Source organism: Lynx canadensis, chromosome F1 (assembly GCF_007474595.2).
Source record: "Lynx canadensis isolate LIC74 chromosome F1, mLynCan4.pri.v2, whole genome shotgun sequence".
Classification (NCBI taxonomy): domain Eukaryota; kingdom Metazoa; phylum Chordata; class Mammalia; order Carnivora; family Felidae; genus Lynx; species Lynx canadensis.
This window is the reverse complement of record NC_044319.2, coordinates 9,279,140-9,298,316: the sequence shown is the minus strand read 5'-3', so window position 1 is coordinate 9,298,316 and position 19,177 is coordinate 9,279,140. Positions and strand designations below refer to the sequence as shown.

The 19,177-nt window shown below is 35.8% G+C and overlaps 1 protein-coding gene across 1 annotated transcript in view; it reads left to right on the top strand.

The window, feature by feature from the left end:
* Window positions 1-19,177, top strand: part of FMN2 (formin 2) — a 391,745-nt gene that overhangs the window by 139,196 nt on the left and 233,372 nt on the right. The window contains exon 6 of the mRNA XM_030303011.1: window positions 1,375-1,519. Within this exon, the coding sequence (XP_030158871.1) occupies window positions 1,375-1,519 (145 nt within the window). The remainder of the gene's footprint in view (window positions 1-1,374; window positions 1,520-19,177) is intronic.

Below are 19,177 nucleotides of genomic sequence, written 5' to 3'. Positions count from 1 at the left end.
GTTATTGATCAATCTTATAAAGATGGAAAGATATATTTTTCTTAGCATACATGCTCTATTGCCTCGTTCCAGAACCTCACTCTAGCAAATAGCTTATAAATATAAATCAAATCCTTAAAAGACATACTGACTCTTGAGGATATTTTTTGCATTCTTTTGAAGGCACAGTCTTGTGTTACTGTTCCCTTTTGTTTGCAGTAGTCTTTCTCTTCAAAGATGTGCTATGCAAAAATACACATATCCACACCCATGTGTGAAATAATTTAGTTTTGAGAATTTCCTGGCATTTATATAGAGAGTTTGTGACACAATGTGGTCATAAAGTCATACTTGGGAATGATATTTATAAAAGAATACTTCCCACCATGTATGCTGTTGGCATATTACTTATCCATGCATAGTCTATAGTTGACGTCCCTTGATCCCTGGGACAGTGCTATGACACATGGGTGAGGAATGTGCTGGCAGGGGACAAACCATACTCTTTAAACTTTACTGGCCTTCCTTTTTTTCTAACTTTCCATGATCCCTTGAATTTTTTTTTTAATTTTTGTATGATGTGGCATGCATTTAGAATAGGATCTTTCCAGGCCTCGTTCTCATTTGTTATACAATTTTCTCATCACTGAATCACATTAGGGGAGAAGAATCTACGTAGTTTGACTACTTCTAAATTTGCAGCTCATTCTTTCTGTAATTTCCATGTTACTTATATATGCTGAGGCATCATGTCAGACTGTGACCCAAACTCATTTTATCCAGATACATTATAAGAAGTTATTTTGTTGTGTTGTTCCTTTGTTTCAAAAAATAGATCTACCCTTTTTAGGTGGTACGACATGAATCTACAGTCACTAAAGTCAGATAACAGTGGGTGATGGAAGTGGGCGGGAGATGGAGGGTACCACCTTGGATCATAAAATAATTTCTTTTTTAACCCGTGCATAGTTCACAAAGCTGATGAGTCAGGTTTGAATTGTGAGATATCAAATATTTCTTGCCTTCATAGCTTATACTGAGAGGAGTTTTGCTTCTATGTTTTTATACAGTGATTTGATAACTAAGAATTCCTGGAAAGTATTTTTTTCTAGGCAAAGGTTTCATTCTATATTGATGGCATTTTAACTTTCTTATCAAGTTGATAAAACAAATGTTAGTCTTAAAGAAAAAGTATTCTTTCTTATCACCTTCCTCTTGCCCTCGTTTCCACCTCTTCTTCCCTTCCTTCCAGACTTCCTTCCTTCCTTCCTGACTTCCTCTCATGTTTTTTTCTCTTCTGCCCTTCTTTCCTTCTCTTCATTTTTGTTTATGCTCACGACAATATCTTGTAGTTTGGTTTGATGACTGTTTCATTGGTCTTTTGCTTAACTTTAGAGACTCCAGTGCTTCACTTATTTGGGAAAAAATTGAAGAGCCATCCATAGATTGTCATGAATTTGAGGAATTGTTTTCTAAAACTGCCATGAAGGAGAGGAAGAAACCTATTTCTGACACTATCACAAAGACCAAGGCTAAACAAGTGAGTATTTGTGTGTTTTCTGAGATTGGGCAGTATTTTGGGCATAAGTATGAACTTTCATTAGAAAAAAAAAATGAAACTATTTTCTGGGCTGTATAACCTCCATAGTCCTTAACCAGATAGAAGTTAGAATTTTAGAACATGTAATTAAGTAAAATTATGCCAAACAGAACAGCAAATAATTGTTTCCACCAAGTGACAATGTCCTGACTATTTTAATTTTAGCCTTGTGATACATACTTCCGAAATTTCAGCTATTGATTATTTCCAGAATTAGTTGTCTAGAAATAAGTTGTTAATTGATTGCAATTCATCTGAGCACTAGTATGGATGGAAACAAGGTAAAAGTGGGCAAAGAAAAACAAGTAAGCAAGAAGTCTACTCCTTCGTAATCTATATAATGCATTTGGTATTTTGTGGAATTGACACTCTTTAGAATCGAGTTAAACAATCACACTGTACTTGACATATGGAAGGATGCCTTACATATAGTACCAGCATCTCCATTCTTTATTAGAGCCTTTGATCTATACTGTGATACCTGGATTAGACAAAGAAAGAATAGTACATTTGGAGAAAAACATTTCAAAGAAATATTTCCCAACTGGTCCACCCAGTGGACTTGATCATGAAATTTCTTGTCATTCAGGAAATTATAGTAAAATTCCACAGCAATAAGCCCCATATAGAAGGTATTGCTAGCTGTCCATCTTTCACCCTAAAATGGGGAAATGGCTACATTTCTTAATTTTTCTGGTTGGGGGGTTGAGTGCATGGATGCAAGAGAATGGTGAGCAGCTCAGTCCTGGGAGGCAGTGAGAGAGAGGTGAGACCCCAAGCCCCCAGTGTTCTCCTGGACCGTTCTCCCCAGATAAGTAGCAACCAATGGGGTGATTCCTTGAATTTTTGCTCCTGACCTGGAAGTCGTAGCTAAAAGTATGACCCAGAGTTGTAGCTAAAAGTATGATCCATTGATATTTATTTCAGATCAAATAACTCCCACCATATGGATACTGCCAAATCCAGCCAGGGGAGGATAGATTTGAATGGCACAGCTTGACCCCTGGGACCTCTAGCTGAGTGATAAGCAGGCTCACTGCAGGCTTTTCTATTATTCTGAAAATGATGCGTACCTAAACATTATGCAGCTGAGGTTTTCAGAATCATTTATTGCAGTACAAATGGCCTCTGGTGACCTTAGGTCAAGGACTATGATAAATTGGACAATAGCTGGCATATGTAGGCACTGAATAAATATTTGTTTAAAAGTAAACCAGCTGACCATGGGAGGAGGACTTCATAATCAGAGACTATGCCTAATAATGATTAAAAAACAGAAAATCATTCATCTCATAGTAATCAGTATGGCCAAGGTGACAGTACTAAGGGGAATAAAAGCAAATGGAAAACCACATTTTCTCTGACAGAGGTAAATGTTAAGAAAAACTCTTTTCACAGTACATTTGCATATAGCACACTTAGGCTGAATCATACCTCTTCTGTGGATTCTTATGGACTGTGTCAGAGATGGGAAAACTGGGCAAGGAATATGGGTAGAGAGTGTCTGTGTGTGTGTGTGTGTGTGTGTGTGTACATATATACATATGTACATATATACATATGTACATACACACACACGTACACATATGTATCAAGGACAATGAGGCAGCCAGGATTGTCATTTGATGGTGGGCAGATGTGACATGGGATGTTTCTTGTCTAGGGAAGGTATACTCAGAAAGGCAAACAATGTCTTCTCTATCTTTCATCACCACTTTTTTTCCACTGAATGAACATAGATAAGGAAGATACTTCATACATTACCAGAGACTTTAGGATTTCATACTTATTTGACATAATCTTCAGTTTTTGGCTAACTGAAATAAGATTTATGTGTAAATCATCAAAAATTCACAAATTCAACTAGTTTGCCTGAGATGCACTGTGCACAACACCAGTTCATCTGCATTGAACATCATCTCAGCATGATCACCTTACTCTGTCATTAAGACATTTCATAAACTATGGGTAAGAGACTTTGCCAATGTCATAATTTGCACTTATTGACTGTGATGCTACTGTTGACTTTAACTCCAAACAGGGTTAATGGAAAAGTCTCCATTATGACTCCTGATAACCTTGTTCAGCATCTCCTTGGTCTAGGTCTTGGTATTGAGCTCTGCACTTCAGGTCTGTTTTTGAAGGGATAAGGTTTTTGGTTTTTCCCTCTCCCTCTCCCTCTCCCCCTCCCCCTCCCCCCCCCTCCCCCCCCCCTCTCCCTCTCCCTCTCCCTCTCCCTCTCCCTCTCCCCCTCCCCCTCCCCCTCCCCCTCCCTTCCCTTCCCTTCCCTTCCCTTCCCTTCCCTTCCCTTCCCTTCCCTTCCCTTCCCTTCCCTTCCCTTCCCCTCCCTATGTATGTTGGAGAGAGAAAAATCCTCAATGTGATATATTTCTGAAGAAACCTAGTTTTATTTTACTTTGTTGTGTTTGGAAGAAAAATAGATTCATTTCATCTCCTTGAGACAATTAAAATTTTGTTTAAGGAAATATATTTTCAGGCTGTATGCAAATAGTTCCCCTTTTTATGGGAAATGTATACTGATTGTATGTGCAGACATTTTGGTACCTCATGATTCATGTGCAGTGTAATGAATAGCCTTTAATGCTCTGGCATATGTTTATGGAGGTATTTCAAGCAATTCTTCTTATATACAATGGAAGCTAGAAGTTCTGTTTTTCTTTAAATATTTAAAAATAGCCAAATAATTTTTCTGTGATCTGTCTTCTTCTTGAAAGCAAGACTGTGGTCAAATGCACTGGTATTTAATGAAGTGCCTGTGCTGTTTTTACTCTTTCAGAGAGACATTTTCAGCATAAGAGTAGAAGATCCCTTAGCTGGGCTCGTTGCTGTTTGGCATGAGGAGAAAGAGGGCTACTTTCTGGACACCTAGTCTAGTAGTAATGATGAATAGCTTGTATTTCTAAAACCTTTTTCCTCCCAGGAACCTAAAACAAAACATTTCTTATTTTTTCGTGGAATATATATATATATATTTCTGTGGTGACTTCTTTATTCTTTATTTTGAAGTATTTAAAACATAAGATTAGCTGAGAAGGTATATGTGAGTTTATCAGACTATGATCTGACATTCTTCTTCAGTGAGTGTGACACGTATACATCACAATTAAATATCAGTCTGCCAACAGAACAGCAATAACCCTGTTTCCTACGGTATCAGGAGGAAAGTAGAAACAAATTTTTATGAGGCTTATGTTTAAATGCTGATACACGTACACCCTTGCCCATTTTTTAAGGAATGCTCTAGAACTAGCAAACATTTAGCCCAATCTCCTGTGTATTGCTGGGGTAATCCAAGGAATTTTAATGTTGATGATGATCTTAAGACACCTCAGGATCTTCTATGTTCCACTGAAGATTAAGTTAATCCTGAGTTTAGGAGCAGAAAAGTGAGAATTGATAGTAAGAGCTGCTTCAAAAAAGAGGTTTCTAGTTAATCCTGTGTCAAACAAGGTCATAAACAAATGCACTTGGTAAACATGGTAACAATTGGAGCAACAACAATAGTAATAATCATAGTGGTAGTTAGGACAACAACAAGAATTCTGGAAGCCACAAGGCACACTGTGCTTTATTTATCATGTGCCAGTCATTGTTTTTAGCATTCTCCTTATATTAATTCATTTAATCTTCCTCGTTCTATGAGGTAGACCTCATTATCACCAGTATATGGTACAGAAAACTGAGGTATAGAGGGCCTAAATAATGTTTCCAGGCTAGTAAGGGGCAGAGCTCAGGTTCAAGCTCCATTAATCTGATTCCAGAGCCTGAGAGCTTAATCACTTGGTAATAAGTATGGGTGTGAAGTATTTTTTGTAAGTTTCAGTATACTTTTATATGGAAACCAGAATAGATATTTTAGAAAATAGTAATTTGAATGTGTATTGATTTTTCTATATGCTCACTATTAAATGACTAGTTGCATTTATGAAATTGTATGTGAAGATACTTTTAAAGCCTTTTACATATGCTAACAGATTTTGACAAGTACATAAACTACAATGCCACTGAACATGACATTTGCCCAATTAAATAAAAGTTTATCTGAGAGACGAAAACTTCAGACATATAAGCTTCTGTAAACAGTAAAAATGAGGGCATTTGCTTGTGCAGCATTTAAGTCCTGGTTGGAAGTCTATAGCCACAGTGGTTAAACCTCACCAAATGTCAAGTGATGATACTTCTGATTCACTCCATGACACAAAAAGGAACCATCTCTGTAAAATATGCCTTAAGTCAATGAAGTCTAATCATACTTAAAAAGTCCGTAAAGGAACATGCTATCCATAATGGAAATTTAAACACAGAAGTTAACAAGAGTGAATAAGGAGAATCTGTGTTATTTTTTAAATACATAGCTGACATTTGTTTAATCATTCAATGCAACACAAACAAATGTCTTTCTGGGTTTCTTCTATTTATCAGATTAAAATGCTCTGCTCAGAGAATGGGAGAGAAAAACAAGTCATGATAGTTAAATATTTGTTGGGCTTTAGCCTCTGGAAGTACGATTAGAAAAATAGTTAAATCTGCTACTTATTATAAGGGGAGGTAGTAACAGGATTTGTTAGAATTCCCATTTAATTACAGATATAAATGGTAAAGAGTTAGACATTTGGTATTCTGTTCAATCTTTCCATTGTGTTTGCTGACCTCTTTTAAGGCTTTATGTATGTGTGTTATAAAAACCCATAATAACAATGGGAAAAGAAGCATTCATTATTCAGATGTTCTTATATGGGAGTGTATGATGTAATGCTGCTAAGCATTCTTACACGAAGCAGTAATGGCTGTTACAAGGCTTCTTTCTACCATGTTGAGGCATTGGGGAAAAGTGTATGCTATGCTTCAGATATTGTCTGATGTAGTAATAGTGATCCACATGAAAAGGGAAAAGGGGGTATGTATTTTACTCCTGAATCTCTAATAATTTCAAATAATGTAAATAATCTCTGTTTATTGCAAATGTTTTATCGTTATTATTGGGTATTTCAGTGTAGGCTCAGTGATAATCTGAGCAGTAGAAATTTAGTTTTTTGTATTGGTGTGAATTTTTCCTATTATAGCTGGCAAAGGGTGTGTTTTGGTTGATTTGGACAGTTATATTGGTCATCTAGACTGAAGACCTAAAATAGCGTCTGAAACACAAAATATCTTACAATAAAACAATTTAGATTTGTTTTGGGGATACATAGTAAACATTTGGTACTTTGTTACTTTTAACATAACATCTGTTTTTAATAGAATGCATTCCTATTGCAAGCCTTAAAATGTATTTACATAGAAAACCACATCAAAATACAGAGCTATAATTAGACAAACATAGGTTTTGTGGAATCTGGATTTGTTTTAGATGTTGAAAGATTTATTATTTTTTGAAGATGTTATTCCCATAACTATTTGTAGAGCATACCCAATCAATTCAAAGAATGCAAAAATAATAACCTCTATTTTTAAATTTTCTTTCAGCCAAAAAATTGTTTTTATAGTTCTAAGTAAATGGCAGACACACACACACACACACACACACGCGCGCGCGCGCGCACGCACACACACACACACACACACACACAAAACAAAACAAAACACAAAACAACCAGTGGCATACTAAAAAGGAAATATAATTAGGCTAATGGTCTCAACCTTGCTAGATTATGTATTAGGAAAATTATGTTTGATTAATAACAAATTGAACTTGTACAAAATCTAATCATCATAATGTCAGTTAATTCTTTTGGACTTTATTTTGATATAATATGATGATAATAAGTTTCTTTGCACTAGATGTGTAAGAAAGGGGTATTGATATGTAATGGCTGAGATGTCCTGTTTATCAAAATCCATAGGCATTGAAAAAACAGTTGTTTGGAAAATTCATTTGCAATTCATTACCTTATTATGATTATCTATGAAAACTGAAAGTCATCCTTGCAAAAGTAAGGAAAGCTTTTTGGTCATTCACAGAGTCTAAATTCTATAATTTGGAGCAGGTGATGGGGGAGCATTTCTCAGTACTGCTAATATAGGGTGGAATAACATTGCAGACAGCCAGGGAAAATTTAAAGAGAGGAAACACCAGTTACTTTCAGTGCTGCACCACTTTCCTGGCCTGAGGAGAGCAGGGTTTATCCGTTTCAGCAGGGAATACAGTAAAGAAGAGAGGCTCCTAGGCCAGGTAGTTTCTCTGGTGGGCTCATTTATTACTGTCTCCCTGAGGGACAGTATTAAGTAATTCACGTGACTAAATTTGAATCACTCTTCAAGTTTCATACCGTATACTCTAAAATAGTAAGTACTGTAGGTGATCAGGAGGGCTGAACAGAGCATGCTGGCTGGATTTAGTATGAGGCTGTGTGGAAGAGGCTTGAAGTGGCCCTTGAATTTATTTTGTTTAGATATGTAGAGAGAATTAAGGGATGATTTTTGAAAATAACGCCGCAAACAAAGATTTCCTTGAACCTTATTTAAAACCATCGTAAATCAGTCAGGTGTTTTTGGCACTCTTCTATGTGTGGGAACTCCTGTCTGACAGTTTCAGGAATGTGGATGCAGGTTATTGATACTTGTTTCCTTTAGCTCAGTATGTTTCCTTCCCATCCTCCTGGCAAAAGTCTTTAGGCTTGTCTTAGACATAAGAGTGACAATGGAATTTCACAAATTAGACCTGACGTTGATTTTTGATGTTTTGGTGCTACATCGTGGACTGTATGTCTCTTTACCATGGACAGCAACTGTCCATGCACCTGATTTGACTTACACAGTTACAATTACAATAGCTCCTACCTTTTGTCTGTGGGAACTGTTGCAGGTGACACAGGTCTGTTCACACTATACTTTTAGTGTGATCTGAGCTGAAAAATGTTTATGATTATCTGAGGACACAAGTATCAGACTTAAAGGAAAAAATAAAGTTCTTATTCATATCTCTATTTTGTATTCAAAACTTTTTTGTTGTTGTTTCAACTGAAATGTAAATTTGTTTCTTTTTCAAAATCATGTTTATAAGGAAGATTTCTAACACTTCTGCTTTTATTTTGTTACATGTTAGTATATGAAATTTTAGAAGTACTGAATTATAACTAGAAATTATCTGAAGTATTACTTTGCAAATTTTATTGGAGGTGGGCCTCCTAGATGAACAGAACAGGGAGTTTGGTGAGTCCTCTTTCCAGCAAAACAGCAATTAACTGTGAAAACTACAACAAAAATATTCATTTAAAGTCTCTGGCAGTTGGTCTAAGGGTACAAAGGAAATAGAGAAACAATCCTTCAAGAAAATGTACCAAGACTCAATAAGAATAGTGAGAGTCTGTGGCTTTTGAGCCATGACCCACTCCATCACCAGCCACCCTAACTCTGTGTTATGGAATCTTACCCAAGGCATATAAAGCTGAGAAGACCAAGGTCTCTCTCCCTTAGGTTATGGCTTTACTTTAGGAGAGCCAGGATTCTGGCATTCCTAATTTCCCCAGTCCCCTGTTGCAGAAGCTCTAGTCCAGGCCACTATGGAGAGCTAAGGAAAGAGGAAGCCGAGAAGGGCCCTCTAGGAATCAAAGTTAACTCTGAGTCAGGAAGGCTGTGCACCTGTGCCAGGCTGTATCTGCTCAGGAGGAGTCAAACAAGATATGGGATACCATGGAAGCATTCTCTAAACCTCATACAGTGTCAACAAAATCAGTCATTCCTGAAAGTCTGGGAGGTGTGTGCATGCCCAAGGCCACACCCTCTCAGAAGCAGTTAGAGAAAATCCAAGTTACTACCTCCTTCGTGGCTGAATGTGAGAAAAGTTGCATAAACTCTGAACTGTATAGTAGCCTCAAGGGCATGCACCCCACTCCCCCACACCATGGTTAAAGGTAAAACTCTAAGTGGTCAGGGGACTTCAGCGTAATCTTCGGCAATGGCTCAACCCACCCAGGGATGACTCCTAGGTAAATCAGGGCAAAATATAAAATAATGGGGGAAGAATGTGTGCAAGAACAGCAGATTGCACACTGTTGCAGATATAATTCATGGAACTAGTCAGGCCAAAATAAACAAATAAGCAAAAAATAAACAAGCCAACAATAAAAACGAACCCTGGGGCAGGGAATGGGAAATCAATATCCAGAGTTGCTACAGTATATTATCTGAAATGTCCAGTTTTCAACAACTGTATGAGAACCACAAAGATGTCACAAAGTATCACCTATGTGCAGGAAAACAAACAGGCAGTACAAACAGTATTCAGAGGCCCAGATAGCACATTTAACATTCATAGACTTCAGTTTTTTTTAATGTTTATATTATTTTTGAGAGAGACAGAGCACGAGCAGGGGAGAGGCAGAGAGAGGGAGACACAGAATCTGAAGCAGGCTCAAGGCTCTGAGGTGTCAGCACAGAGCCTTACGTGGGGCTTGAACTCATGAACCGTGAGACCATGACCTGAGCTGAAGTCAGACGCCCACCTCGCAACCACCCAGGTGCCCCTTTTATTTAAAAAAAATTAAAAAAAAAATTTTTTTTTTTCAACGTTTATTTATTTATTTTTTTGGGACAGAGAGAGACAGAGCATGAACGGGGGAGGGGCAGAGAGAGAGGGAGACACAGAATCGGAAACAGGCTCCAGGCTCCGAGCCATCAGCCCAGAGCCTGACGCGGGGCTCGAACTCACGGACCGCGAGATCGTGACCTAGCTGAAGTCGGATGCCTAATCGACTGCGCCACCCAGGCGCCCCTAAAAAAATTTTTTAAACATACATAAACTTCAGATCATCCATGCTAAATATCTTCAAAGAACTAAGGGAAACTGTTTCTAAGAAGTAAAGGAAGGTATGATGACAATGTTTCATCAATTTGAGAATGACAATAGAGAGACATTATTTAAAAAAATTGAAGTTGAAAAGTATAATAATCAAAATGGAAAAAAAAAACTGCTGTGTAGTTTAACAAGTGATTTGTGGTAGCAGAAAAACAAAACAAAACAACCAGCAACCTTTAAGGTAAATCAATAGAGACTATGTAGTCTGAAGAACAGAGAAACAAACAAGTGGAGAAAAAAAAAAGACAGAACCTCAGAATAATGTGGAACACCTTTAAGTGACCAACATCAATGAAATGTACCAAAAGGAGAGGAGAAAGAGAAAGGTATAGAAAAATATTTGAAGATGTGTCCAGAAATTTGATGAAAAGTGTTAATAAACACATCCAAGTTCAGTGAATGTCAAATAGTAAACACCAGGTGATCTACACCCTGACACATCTTAATTCAAAACATTGAGAGCCAAAGATAAAGAGAAAAATCTTGAAAGCAGTAAGAGAAAAACAACTCCTCACACACAAGGAAATTGCAGTAATAACAGCAGATGAATAGAAACAAAGTTGTATTGGAGTAAGGAAATGACACTAGGTGAAGTCAAAGTTACAGAAAGAAATGAACGATGAAGGCTAAATAGGAAGGTTAATTCATAACGAGTATGAATATATACTTCTCTCCTGTCAACTTCTTTAAAGGTATAAGATTATATATACTGGTAATTTATAACAATTTGTATCATGTATAAAACACATGTGCACACAGTGTATATAACAGTGATAGTGTAAAAGGCTGAGAAGTGAATGGAGCTATAAGAGGAGTAAAGTTTCTATGTTTTGGAATTAGGTCAGTATACACCTAAAGTAGATTCTGATAAATTAAGGATATATTGTAAGCCCTAGAGCAACCACTAAGAAAACTGAAATATCAAATAAATTCACAAAAGAAGTTAGATATCCAATTACTCCATTTAATACAAAAGTAGGTAATAAAGAAAGAATAGAGGAATAAAAAGACAGACATATATTTAAAAAATGAAAAATGGCAGATGTAAATTCAATCATATTGATAATAACATTAAATGTGAATGAATTAAACAAGCCATTAAAAAGGCAGATGTCAGATTGCCTAAAAATAATCCAAGTAGGTATTGTGTTACTAGAGGAACACTTTAGATTCAAAGATATAAATAACTTGAAAGCAAAAAAGATAGAACAACCTTAACCATAAAAAAGCTGGAGTAGCCATACCGATATCAGATAAAATAGACTTAAAAAATTACTTGAGATAAAGAAGGACATTCCTTCTAATAAAAGCTTAATCTATCAGGAAGGTACAATAATTATAAACATACATGCACATAATAGTAATATCCCAAAATACATGAAGAACAAACTGACAATTAAAGGAAGAAATAAACATCATTTGGAGATTTTAATAGCCCACTTTTAATGATGGATAGAAGGTAAGCAGAAGATCAGCAAGGATGGAAAAGACTTCAACAACCACATAAACAAACTAGACTTGACATCTGTGGAACATAAACTCAATAGCAGCAGAAAACACATATTTCTCAAGTATGTATAGAACATTCTCTGGGATGGACCACAAAACAAGCCTTCATAAATTTGAGATTGAAGCCTTAACAAATTTTAAACTATTGAAAAAGTATTTTTCTGGCCGCAGTGGAATTAAATTAGCAATAAGTAACAAAGAAATTTCAGGAAATTTGCATGTATGTCTAGGTTAAACAACATGTTCCCAAATAATACGTGTTTCGAATAAGGAAACACAAGAAAAATTAGAAAATACTTTGAAATGACTATTAATGAAATCATAACATACTAAAACTTATTGTTTGCAACTAGAGCAGTGCTCAGAGAAACTTATGGCTGTAAATACCTATCTTAAAAAAACCTAACACCGATCATCTCAACTTTCACCTTAAGAAACTGAGAAAGAAGGGAGTAAAAAACACTAGGGTGGAAATAATGATTAAAAGAATATGAAAACAATAGAGAAAATCAACAAAGCAGAAGCTGGTTCTGTGAGGTTAAGAGAACTGAAACGCCTTTACTAGATTGACCAAGAAGAAAGACCAGGATGTCCCTTCTCACCACTTCTGCTTCACAATATCCTGAAGGTTCTAGTTTAGGTAATTAGGTAAGAAAAAGAAACAAATGGCGTTCAGATTGGAATGAAAGAAGTAAAATTCTCTTTACAGATAACATCTCTAATATAAAATATCCGAAAGGAATCCACTAAAAAATGATTAGAACTAACGGGAATTCAGTGAGACTGCACAAGATACAAAATCACTATAGAAAATTCTATTTCTAGGCACTAGCAATTTACATTGTGAAAATGTAATTAGGGAAACAATTCCCTTTACGATAGCATCAAAAAAGTAAAATACTTAGTATAAATTTAACAAAAGGAGTGCAAGACTTCTACACTGAAAACTAGAAAACATTGTGGAAGGGAAGTAAAAGAAGATCTTAATAAACGAAACAACATGCCATGTTCATAGATCGGAGGACTCAGTAGTCACCTGTAGATTCAACACAATGTCTAACAATTTTTTGTTTTTTTGTTTTTCGGAAATTGGCAGGCTGATCTTGAAAATTTATTTGCAAACACCAGGGGCCCAAGATAATCAAAATAATCTAAAAAAATAAAGTTGGAGGACTCACAGTTCCTGATTTCAAAGTTATTACAAAGATATTAATTAAGGTGGTGTGGTACTCTCAGATGGATAGACATGTTGGTCAGTGGAATAGAAGTAAGAGTCCAAAAATAAATTCTAGCATTTAGGGTTTGATTTTTGACAGTGTGGTGCCAAAACATTTCAAGGGCAAAGGAAGTATTTTCAACAAATGGTGCTCAGAGAACCAGATATTCACATGAAAAAAAAAAATAAAGTTGAACCTTCACCTGATACCATGAGCAAAAATTAACTCAAAATGTATCATAGGCTTGAATGTAAGACCTAAACTATAAAATTCAGAAGAAAACATAGGAGTCCTTATGACTTCTAAAGTACATGTGACAAAAGAAAAAAATAGATAAATTATACAACATGAACAATATTCGTGCTGCAAACAATACTATCAAGAAAATAAAAAAGACTCACAAATTAGAAAATATTTGCAAATCATATATCTGATAAGCAAATCATATATCTGTATGTATAACGAACTCTTCCAACTCAACAACAAAACAGCCTGATTAAAAAAATTGTCAAAGGATGTGAACAGATCTTTCTGCAAAGATATACCACTGGCCAATATGTGTGTGAAAGGCTGCTCAATGTCATTGGCAATAGGGAAATGAAAAAGCATTGTGTAACACCACTTTACATGTAGTAGGACGGCTAAGAAAGACCATAAAATGTGTGATGAGGATGTGGAGAAATTGGAGCTCTTACACACTACTGGCAGGAATATAAAAGTGGTGTAGCCATTTGGATTTCAATAACAATTCAAGTCTTAATCCACTAATTCATATATTCACCAGTAAAATTCTATTTTCCGTATATTCACCAGTAAAATTCTATTTTTCGTAAGAAAGTACATATTTTTTCTGGTACCTCTAGTTACCCATTAAATAATAATAATATCAGATTATAATTTTGTGGCTACATAATATTTTATCAAGGTCAGAAAACTTCTAAGGCAAAACTTTTTCCCCCTAAAATATATTGTCAAAAGTGTAAGCTATTTTTAACTTTAAGAAAATATAGTTTTACTAGGCAAAAATCGATTAACGTCTGAAGAGAAATGTATAGATTTTCTCTTTGCTTTTGATGAAGAGGCTAGAGATATATGGACTGTGATTTTCTCTTCAGGAGTATAGGCCCTGGGAATATAATTAAACCAGTTTTGAAACCTACTGTGCTTCAGTGAATGCTCTTGGACAGAATCACCAGACTCCCCCAGGGGATAGATTTTAGTGTTTCTGATGGTGATGTCTGCTGTTAGTTTAACTTTGACTATAGACTGGTTTATTGCTTGTTTCATGAAAACTTTCAATAATTTTTCTTCCCTCAAGTCCTCATGTATGAAAGAAGATTAAATGCAAAATTTAAGAACCTCTGTGTTTTTAACTTACGTGTTCAACAGACATGCTGCAGCAGAGATTTGCATTATTAAAGCTAAATTTTTTCAATAATTTTTTAAATTAATTTTTTGAGAGAGAGAGAGAGAGAGAGAGAGCGAGCAGGGAAGGGGCAGAGAGAGAGGAGGACACAAAATCCAAAGCAGGCTGCAGACTCCAAACTGCACAGAGCCTGTCACCGGGCTCAAACTCATGAACCGCGAGATCATGACCGGAGCTGAAGGCAGCCACCCAGGCGCCCCTGAAGCTAAATTTATGTGAGCAAATTAAAATTGGCCCATGCTGGCACTCTTCAGCTTGCTCTCTCTCTCTCTCTCTCTCTCTCTCTCTTGCTCTCTCATCCTCTCTCTCATATGCAGTGACGTGATATTTGAGGCCAACTTGGGATTCGGCATCTCTTACTTACCCTTTACACACAGGTAGAGAGTAAAACCCAAAAACTATTGATTTCTTGGTGACATAGTTAATGATGCCCCCACAGAACATGAAGGACTTAATTTGCTACTAATTATGGTGCCATTGTAATGTTTATTTATGTTTAGCCATAAAGCAAAAAATGACGTTTGGTGTTTTTATTGAATTGTTTTATATGGAGTTGTGCCAGGATTAAAAGTGAATGAAATGCCTATCCTTTCATAATTGACAAATTTTAACTAGTGTAGGGAAAGTGACTTAAAAATATCAAGTTTTAGAAAACATGAAACTACTCTATTATAAACCTTGCTACCTAAAACTAATTGGAAGATAAAATGAGAGTAGAAGAACTTGAAATGAGAGCAAGAAAGAAAAAGGAGAAATACCTGAAGTCAGCTAAGGCTTAGCAGAGCATGTAAGTAGTTTCTTCCCTCATTTTTTCTTTATAGTCATAAAAATCATTATTTTGAGATGAATGTTAATCAGGAATGTAGGCAAGGTTTTTCTTTAATTGGTCCATATGGCAATCTTTATGTGTGGTTTCGTGTATTTCTCTACATGGATTCTAATGTCATTAAGCCTTTTCACAAACCATAAACAGGTCATTCTTTATAGTTCTTAGCTCTAATATACTACAAAATAACTTTTTAAAATTTCATACTTTTCTATGTAATGTCGATGTTTTTACTTGTGGCTGCTTTTACCAAGGTTTTGTGCACTTCAATCAATTACTGTTACAAGTAAAACTTTTTATAATTAGGATGGAATTTCTCCCACTTTTCTCTAGTGCCAAAAAATAAAACCAATGTGTCCTTCAAGCAGCACTAGAAGCTAGAAATTGAGTTGAGATCCATTGGAAACTGCATGCCTTTTAAGTTATCAGCCTTTCTTTTATGGCCTCCATAGGCACAGGGCCCCATAAAAATTGGCTTTCAGATTTTCCTCATCCTTTGAACTGGCAAGGAAAGTCAAAATAATATATTTTTTAATATTTTTATTTTAATTCCAGAGTAGTTCACATACAGTGTTATATTAGTTTCAGGTGGACACCATAGCAACTTGACAATTCCATGCTTCACAACAAGTGCCCTCCTCATTGGAGGAGGGCAAATGGGTAAAACCTCATTTGTTTTACCCATCCTCTAGCCCCTGCTCTCCTCTGGCAACCATCGCTTGTTCTCTACAGTTAAGAATCTGTTTCATGGTTTGTCTCCCCCTCTCTTTTTTTCCTTCGTTTGTTTGGTTTGTTTCTAAATTCCACATATGAGTGAAATCATGGTATTTGTCTTTCTCTGACTTATTTCGCTTAGTGTTACACTGTCTAGCTCTACTATCCATGTTGTTGCAAATGGCAAGAATTTCATTCTTTTTCATGGCTAATATTCCATGATGTAATATATTATATACTATATATTGTACACTACACACACACACACACACACACACACACACACACACACACATACACACACATCTTCCTTATCCATCCATCTATTGATGGACACTTCAGCTGCTTCCATGGTTTGGCCATTGTAAATAAAGCTACCATAAACATAGAGATGCATGCATCCCGTTGAATTAGTGTCCTTGTATTTTTTGGTAAATACTCAGTAGTGCAATTTCTGGATCATAGGATAGTTCTATTTTTAACTTTTTAAGGAAATTCCACGCTCTTTTCCACGGTGGCTGCACCAGTTTGCATTCCCATCAACAGTGCAAGATAGTTCTTTTCCTCCACATTCTCAGCAACACTTGTTGTTTCTTGTGTTTTTTATTTTAACCACTCTGACAGGTGTGAGGTGATGTCTATTATAATTTTGATTTGCATTTCCCTGATGATAAGTAATATTGAACACCTTTTCATGTGTCTGTTGGCCATCTGGATGTCCTCTCTGGAGAAATGTCTGATCATGTCTTCTGCCCATTTTAAAATTGGGTTATTTGTTTTTTGGGTGTCAAATTGTAGACGTTCTTTATATAATTAGGATACTAACCCTTTATCAAAGGTGTCATTGCAAATATCTTCTCCCATTCAGTAGGTTGCCTTTTAGTTTTGTTGATGGTTTTCTTTGCTATGCAAAGATGTATTTTGATGTAGTCCCGAGAGTTTATTTTTGGTTTTGTTTCCTTTGCCTCAGGACACCTATATAGAAAAATGTTGCTATAGGCAATATCAGAAAAATTCCTGCTTGTGCTCTCTTCCAGGATTTGTATAGTTTCAGGTCTCACATTTAGGTCTTTAATTCATTTTGATTTCATTTTTGTGTATGGTGAAAGTAAGTGGTCAAGTTTCATTCTTTTTTTTTCTTTTTAATTTTTTTTTAATGTTTATTTATTTTTGAGACAGAGACAGACAGAGCATGAACAGGGGAGGGTCAGAGAGAGAGGGAGACACAGAATCCGAAGCAGGCTCCAGGCTCCGAGCTGTCAGCACAGAGCCCGACGCGGGGCTCGAACTCACAGAGTGTGAGATCGTGACCTGAGCTGAAGTCGGCCACTTAACCGACTGAGCCACCCAGGCGCCCCCAAGTTTCATTCTTTTGCATGTAGCTGTCCAGTTTTCCGAACACCGTTAGTTAAAGAGACTGTCTTTTACTCTTTGTATATTCATTCCTACTCTATCGAAGATTAATAACCATAAAACTCCAGGTTTATTTCTGGGTTTTCTGTTCTGTTACATTGAACTGTATGTTTTTGCAGCATTACTTTACTGTGTTGATTTCTACAGCTTTGTAATATAACTTAAAGTCTAGAATTGTGATACCTCCAGTTTTGTTTTTCTTTTTAAAAAATTACTTTGGCTATTTGAGGTCTTTTGTAGTTTCATACAAATTTCAGGATTGATCTAGTTCTGTGAAAAATGCTGTTGGTATTTTGATGGGAATTGCAATACATCTGTAAATTGCTTTGTGCAGTGTGGATATTTTAGTATTTTTTCATCCAATCCATGAGCATGGAATGTCTTTCCATTTCTTTGCATTTGTTTCCATATAGTTTTTCATAATATTCTCTTACTATTGTATTTTTGAGGTATTGGCTGTTATTTCTTCTCTTTCATTTGTGATTTTATTTATTTCAGCTCTCCCCCACTCTCTCTTTTGATGGTTTTGGCTAGAAGTTTGTCAATTTTGTTTATTTTTTTCAAGGAAACAGCTCCTAGTTTCATTATCTATTCTATTGTTTTTTTAGTTTGTATATCATTTATTTCTGCTCTAATCTTTATTATTTCCTTCCTTCTTCTGGTTTTGGGTTTTATTTGTTCTTTTTCTAGCTCCTTTAGGTATAAGGTTACGTTGTTTATTTGAGATATTTCTTGTTTCTTGAGGTATGCCTATATTGCTATAAACTTTCCTATTAGAACCAAAACCAAAAGTTTTGGACTGTGTGTTTTCATTTTCATTTTCATTTGTTTCCATGTATTTTTAATTTATTCTTTGATTTCTTGGTTGACCCACTCATTGTTTAGTTGCCTGTTATCTAACCCTGTGTGTTTGTGGTTTTTTAAGATTTTGTCTTGTGTTTGATTTTAATTTCATAGTGTTATGGTCAGAAAAGATGCATAGTATGACTTTGATGTTTTTAAATTTGTAGAGACTTGTTTTCTGACCTATTATGTGATCTATTTTGGAGAATGTTTCATGGGCACTTGAAAAGAATGTGTATTCTGCTGTTTTAGGATGAAATGTTCTGAATATATCTGTTACATTCTGCTCAGTGTGTCATTCAGAGCCACCGTTTTCTTGTTGGTTTTCTGTTTGATGATGTGTCTGTTGATGTATGTATGATGTTAAAGTCCTCTACTGTAATTGTATTACTGTCAGTCAGTTCCTTTATATTTGTTATTAACTGTTTTATGTGTTTGGGAGCTTCCATGATGGGTGCATCAATATTTACAATTGTTATATCTTCTTGTTGGATTATCCCCTTTATTATTTCATAGTGTCCTATTTGTCTCTTTTCACAGTCTTTGTTTTAATGTCTATCTTTTCTTTCTTTCTTTCTTTCTTTCTTTCTTTCTTTCTTTCTTTCTTTTTCTTTCTTAACTTATTTTTTTAATTTACATCCAAATTAGTTAGCATATAGTACAACAATGATTTCAGGAGTAGATTCCTTAATGCCCCTTACCCATTTAGCCCATCCCCCATCCGCAACCCCTCCAGTAACTCTGTTTGTTCTCCATATTTAAGAGTCTCTTCTGTTTTGTCCTCCTCCCTGTTTTTATATTACTTTTGTTTCCCTTCCCTTATGTTCATCTG